The sequence below is a fragment of the Volvox carteri genome (assembly GCF_000143455.1).
Source record: "Volvox carteri f. nagariensis unplaced genomic scaffold VOLCAscaffold_12, whole genome shotgun sequence".
NCBI lineage: Eukaryota > Viridiplantae > Chlorophyta > Chlorophyceae > Chlamydomonadales > Volvocaceae > Volvox > Volvox carteri.
Genome location: NW_003307555.1, coordinates 558,483 through 565,530, shown reverse-complemented (window position 1 = coordinate 565,530; position 7,048 = coordinate 558,483). Strand labels below are relative to the sequence as shown.

At 51.4% G+C, this 7,048-nt stretch overlaps 1 protein-coding gene across 1 annotated transcript; it reads left to right on the top strand.

The window, feature by feature from the left end:
* Positions 1 to 3,785: 3,785 nt before the first annotated feature.
* VOLCADRAFT_89306 (uncharacterized protein) lies at positions 3,786 to 5,894 on the top strand (the record flags this gene model as incomplete). The annotated part of the gene is made up of 5 exons (XM_002948992.1): positions 3,786 to 3,885; positions 4,407 to 4,551; positions 4,660 to 4,781; positions 5,070 to 5,239; positions 5,748 to 5,894. The coding sequence occupies 5 exons, from the start codon at positions 3,786 to 3,788 to the stop codon at positions 5,892 to 5,894; spliced, it is 684 nt and encodes a 227-aa protein (XP_002949038.1).
* Between the last annotated feature and the right edge of the window lie 1,154 nt (positions 5,895 to 7,048).

Sequence of the window (7,048 nt, the reverse complement as noted above, 5' to 3'; positions counted from 1 at the left end):
CCTGGCGCGGAGGTGTCTGCGATTGACCGGCGAAGAAGGGAAAGGGAAACTTGTCAATCCACGATTGATTTCTTTTCAGGACTAGCCAGAGACACAATGGATTTCAAGCTAAATTGCGTTCCCCAATCCACTTCGAACTGTATGAATGCGAATGAATAATCTTATTAGGGACAATAATACGGCACGGGAGTTTCATGCCCTCAAAGCGGGAACAAACGCTAGAACTGAATACATACATAGTTCTAAATCTTCTACTAAAATTTTCCTGTAGCGTTAGAGGCCTTTAATTCATATTGGCGAACGATGCTTCCCGAGCTACCGGGATACTGTAGGTTCAACATGTACATTTACAGAAATGTACTAAAATGAATTCACGAAGTGCGCAGCAAATAAGATGAGTAGCCTATAGGCCCATGTCCATAGTCCAGGGCAACGGAGGGGGTTACCCTGGGGCCGTGTTACCCCTCCTGCTGGGTAGGAACTTACAAGGGGGTTACCTATGGGCTACGGGGGGTTGAAGGTGGGTAACCGATGGGTAACCCATGGGTTACCCACCCAATCAGTGCCTTAGGGATGGGTGGCGGCTGGGCCACCTGCGGCCCACCTGCAAACTGGGGCGGTGGTGGCAGCACAGGCTGCAGAGGATCTGCAGTGTACAACTGTTGCCCACCAGTGGTGGTTAACAAGGTGTTCTGGGTCTCATAGTATCCAGCCTATAGCAGGAGATAAAGATGGTCATAAGGAGCAGTGACAAAAGCGACCATTCACTGTCAGGTAGCACAATGATGGGTGCAGCATTTCCCAGCCCTGTCTGGGCTGCTGCCAATAGTTCTGACAATGTTTTGCCGGATACCATCCCTGCACATCCTTGGCCACCTTGAGCTCCGAGGTCTCCCGACACTTCAGCCTATAGCTCCACATACGATTGCCCTGCACATACGTCCAAAAATGTGTTGTGCATATTTTCAACCCAGAAGGAGCATAAACAATAGCATATCCACCAGTCCCAATACGTTGCTTTTGTTGCTGCGGCTCCTGGAGCTGGACCAGCAGGTTACGCTGGCACTTTGGCACTTCCTTCTGTGCGAGGCAAGCCACATAGGCCGCAAGCCACTTCAGCATAGTTGCGCCTGTGATCGGTCATAGCCCGCAGATGCAGACGCCGCAAATGCTATCTGTTTACACCCTACAGGTGTGCAACCACGTGGTTCACGTATGTATTCACGTATATAGGATATCATAATAGAAATTTTGCGTGTTCCTTGCGACTTGTGACTTTAGCAGTATGCAAGAGTGCACTTCGCCTCGCACCCGCAATTTGTTATGCAAGCAGCCATAATGCAGGCTTGTGTTGCGGCAGAGTTGCGACTGTAATACTTTGAGTGTCCAGTGTAATACGACATCCCAAAATTTGCGCTGGCATGTTGTATGACACAAACTTTTTACTCGGTGTATTGCAAAAGCTCCGGCATATTTTCCTTGACAGTATTTCTGGCGAGAACATTTGCACATAGCAGAAGAGTAACAAGCGTATTTTCTGGATCGGACAAGCTGGCTCGGTGGTTCAGGAGTTCACGCAAGGTCACCATACCTGGGCTCCTGATCGTCACCACCTTGCCAAGCAGCGACGGCGGCTTGAGTGCCCTGCTCCAAAAAAAATCAAAACTCTTCACACTCCCCATTGCGCTTGGTACCTTGCATGTGGTGGATGATCTGCAGACTGTCTGATGTGTGGAACAGGATGGTATATCTTCACCCGTGGCAGCTACCCTGTGAAACCCTGCTTCCGGTATATCAGGACACTCTCATCCAGTCACCCTAGTCAACTTCTCAGTGGATCACTTAGGTTCCACACCCCACCACCGGCATCCAACGGAATCTGCTGGATCGACGGCGGCCCAACTCCATTCCTGGTCGACTCGCAAGTCAACTCTATCCCAGGTCTTCACCGTCCATCAACTAGGGGCATATTACCTTCCATCATCGGAAGGATTTTCGACCCTGATGGGTCTCGATCCCGAGATCTCCCGGGGGCAATTTCCGTTGTCTGTCCCGTCCTTTGTTGGGTTGGATGTGTAGCCCCCTCCGCATGATGGAAATGTTGCCCCGACACCCCGACAATCCTTGAGGGATCGTGCAGGCCCAAGGAGCGCTGGCACTGGGCCATGCCGCCGCCGCCGCTGCGAATGTTGATGGTGACGGTCTCTCGGACTCACCGGGTGATGGAAAGAGAGGGGCAGTCAACCTTCTGCCAGCAGCGCCCTAACCCTGACCCTGACCCTAACATTGTAACATGTCAGCAGGACCGCAGTCGGATCGGAAGTAAAAAAGAAGTGTACACGTGCACTCCCACTTGCGTCGTGCGTGTGCAGCAGTAATAGCAGTGTGTGGTGTGTCGTGTGTGGGTGTGTGTCGATGTGTGTGGGTGTGTGTGTGTCGATGTGTGTGTGTGTGTGTGTCTCTGTCTATGTTGCATTCGAGTGGCATTTTTCTCAGAAGGTATACCTTCGTGTAATAGCAGTGCATTTGTGACTGTACTAGGAGCATAGGGTGTGTGGAGATGTTAACTCCTGGTCATCCCGCCATGGGCTATAGCTGAGCATATTCTTTTTTCTTTTGGAAAGTGAGTTGCATGTCCTTATTTTTTTTCCTGGAGATTATTTATTCCGTTTCTTTTGGAATTCGAATAACATCGGACGAGCGTCTTGAAGCTACTATCCTTCATGGACACTTGTTATATTCGTACTACTGCAGGGTTAACTCGGGGAATGACTTGTATGTTCGTCCCAGGGGGTCCCCAGTGTTGGATGTAGTCGGAAGCCAGATTAATGTAATCGCTTTACGGCTCCAGAGTAATTGTAGTGATAGTGAAAAGGACGAACGCTTAATTTTCCAGATTTCTTGGTCAGCAACAGAAAATGGATTTGGCAGGATGGGAGGACTTCCCAGCTTCGCAGCGAGTGGTGCGTTGGCCGAACATTTCGTTTTACCGAAGTGTCTGGAAAGGATGCGGTTTAAGAGAGCTTTGGACTAGCGAGGGTCGCTTCCATCCCTGAATATAAAAGTGACGGGACAGCAGCTTATAGCTTACACAAGCTTACACGATATTGCACGCGAGTGTCTCGCTCACTCACTGGCGAAGATCGTATGAGCTGTCCACGAAACGTGATCTAGGATCTATATAAGCGTAGATTTTATTGTAGCATACCGCATATTTATGGGATATGCATATTTATGCATTCCGTATATTTATGGAATAACCCCATTAAACCAATAACTTCTTGATGAGTCGTGTCGTCAGTCGTCAGTCGTCGGTGTCTGTCGGCGGCCCTTCCGACGCGCGCGCACTAACTACTCTTGCCTGGGTCGGGCCGATCGACGCCTTTCATGCAGTTACAGGTCCCGCGCGAGCGCACCCACAGCACATTTTGATGAGCAAAATGTGATGAGCAAAATGTACGCTCATGCCCAGGTTGCATTCTCGTCCACGACGTTATCATCATCAACTTCAGAGTCATCCACAATAACTGCTTGTGGTTACATGTTTCATTCACCTCTTCGTTCTCTTACCTAGAATAGAGAACACGATAAAACATTTTCAAAAGCCACTGGAAGGTGACTTGGTGTGACACGACGCAACGTTTGTACTTTAACATAAGATTAGGCGGTTTGGCGGCTCCGGCGCGGTTTTCGTCGCGATAATAAGCTTGCGTGCACAGCTCAGCGACTTCCTCGCCAATCTTAGTCGCTAGTAACCGCTCCGTCGCTAAGTGGACGCGGCGAAGATGGGCTCCACTATTGAAGAAATCATGCGGAAACGGCAACGGGAAGCGCAGGAGGCTTACGAAGCCATGTGGGCTAACGGTTCCGGTTCACACCACCCAGGTGCGCAGAAGAGGTTCTTTCGACCTATATATGCACGTATGCATGCAGAGTTATGTCGTAAATATAGCCAACTGCAAAACAAAAGGCGCATGCAGCCACCGAGCTATGTGTTCTTTCAATTTCTCTGTAAGGTTATTACCCGCCATGAGCTCCTGCGCAAGGGCGTGCGTGGTCAGGCCATGTCTTGGCCGTTTTTTGGTCATGAAATAGCGTGTACTCACAACTTATCAAGGGCGCCATTGAGACCGTATTAGCCGTGCCGACATCCTCTGTAAAGCGCTCTGCTTGCGTAACCCTGTTGTACGTTTCTTCTTCCCAGCGTGTAAGCTTCGCCCGATTACTTTTACGCATCCTCGACAGCATTATTTTGCAAATGGTAGTTAATGACAGGTCTCAGCAAAAACTTGCCGGCGGTCATCTCGTCCTTGGCCGTACGTTCCTTTCTTCGTCCTTGCCCTTACTTACGTTCCTTTCTTTTTTCGTCGCACGTACTGCTGTCGTACGAACCACTTGTACTGCAGACTACGACCCCGAGGTGCCCCCCGGACCGGGCGTTGTCAAAGCCAGCCGTCCAACAGAAGAGCTCTACAACGCAATTGTGAAAAATGACGTACACCTCGTTTACGACAAAATTGAGGAGGGAGCTGATGTCAACTTTGTGTTTGGGTACGTTCCGAGTATCCATGAGCCATCACATCATACACCGCACACCGCACACCGTACATCCTACACCGTACATTGTACGTCATGCGTTTTGTTGTCGTGCATGTACAGGCCCGCCTATTCATGTCCTGAGGGATACACGCCGTTGATGGTCGCGGCGCACCGAGGCCGACTGGAATGCGCTCGGGCATTACTGCGCGCTGGAGCCGACCCCAACTACATTAACAACGGAGGTACGGACGCAACTCGAAGTAGCAGGCGTGGCAGGGAGCTGGCTGCAGCTGGAAATACGCGTTCCTGTACGTGTCTTGCACACATACACACATACACAGCACCTGTTTGCATTTACGTAAATCTTGTATGTATGTATTCCCTTCCCCTCCTATTCCCCTCCCCCCACTTTTTTTCCCACCCTTATAGCCACTGCCAATCTAACTCAATTATAAGCTCAGCTCGCCACCAACACCACAGTACATAACCTATCTAACCGTTATCTAACCGTTATCAGCACTCACTCGCAGGCGACAGTGTGTTATTCTGGGCTATCGATGGCGGTCCCGACATGATTCGCCTGCTGCTGGACTACGGAGCTGACCCCGACGTCGTCACACCCAGAGGTTGGACCGCCCTCAGCTACGCAGTCGCCAAGGGCAAGTACGGCGCCGTGGAGGACAAGGGTATTTACCCTGAGGTACGGTTGCCGTACAGAATCCCCGTATGCATAACGTACGGGAGTGAGAGGGACGGGGATGGGCCTCGGGTAAGGGCTGGGGTAATTGGGGACGTTGAGTAATTTTGGGACGTTGAGTAATTGTGGTACAATTAGAGTCGCTAATTAATTGGTTGCTGTTATTGCGGAGGGGAGGACGGCAGGACGTCCGACCCGCCAGCTGTGTGGTTGTCGGTTGATAATACAGTTGTTGGTTGTACCTCAAGCTAGCTGGGCTGCATAGATGAGATCAGGAGGGCAGAGAACGATTTGCTTCACCGCAATGTTCTTGTTTGGTCCACAAGCAAGTATTTGCTGTGATAAACAAGTATCTGAGTGTGTCAGGAGCTAAACACGGTGGATGGATACGGCCATGTGTCGTACTCACGTCCCCCGTAGTAACGACCCGGAGGGGGCGAAAATGTCATCTGCCTGCTCGTCTGCTTTTCGTAATCCCGTTATCCAACCGACAGCCTCCTGCTCGTTACAGGATGTTCTGCTATACTACGGCGCCAAGGTGTACGGCGAAGGGCCGCCCGCTCTGGGCACCCGCAGCCCGCGCAATAGCTTCAATCCGGAGGACCCGCGCTTCTGCCGCGAGCGGGGCAGCTATCAGAGCCCCTTCCCGGCGCCTTGAGAATCGCTTAGGGAGACCTTTCTTTCTTTTACGTCGCGTTCTGGTTCGGAGTCGTATGTCCATGCTAAGCTAAGAGCTAAGTCTGAAGAGGACAAATAGGGAACCTATTAGCATGTCTGGAGGGAGGGAACAATGTACGGACGATGGTTATGTACGGCCCGGGCGTTGGATCGGCACGATTGGGATATGATCAACGTGGCGTAGAAGGAGAGTATGCGCTTAGGGCCGACGTATTCTGTAGTGTTTACCGTGAAGTTGGAGAGCCAATAGTGTTGGCAACATGGATACATCAGGGCTGCACGGACAGAACACGAAATGCGGTTAGCAGCAGAGTACTGTAACAAGTCTTAGAGTCCCCAGTTTACATCAAGAATGTGGACGCGGCTAATGCCGCCTAGTTTGCGGCGCTGTGGGGCTCCTCAGCGTCCGTCGCATTTCGGTGTATCAAGCGAGCGCTCTGTAAGGGCACCTGTAACAGTGAAAAGCTCTTCGACTTCAATAAAGACATGTGAGATGAGCTCTCTGGGCTCCACGCGCAACCGGAGCCCTAGCCGTTGGCCTTGACAAGTTCATGCCCTGCGCAGACTACGACGTGCTGGGCGTTGATTCATCATCTTCTGTGGATGACATAAAATCGGCTTTTCGGCGTCGCGCAAAGCTCGTGCACCCCGACGTGTCAAAGTCGGTGAGGCCCCTTTTCGCAGTGTTTCACGGGACTTGTAAACTCGGGGCCCTTACTTTTTACAATATGTGGACCACCGCGAACATGTCATACTTACGTTGCCAGCTGTCCAGCGAGTACTTACAGAGGGGGCCCCGGCCAGCATCCCGACATCACATCTCTCGCCCTCGCATTGGTTTTTTGCCTGATCCCTGGAGGGCAATCCGAAGACTCAGCTGATTCCTCTATAGGCCTGAGGGCCTGGTGGAAGCTCTACAGTGGTCATTTTTGTTGTCCTTGTTCATCCGATCGCCCTCTCTGTGTGTGCGTCGTCGTCCGCCCCGGTTGACAGGCCGACAGCGAAGAAGAGTTCAAGCAACTCAAAGAGGTTTGGAGGGGACAGCGGGGGTCAGGGAGGGAGCGGGAGCAGCTAGCTGAGAAACCGGGAGTGAACAGATAGATATTTACCTTGTGCGTGTTTATTTAGGCTAAC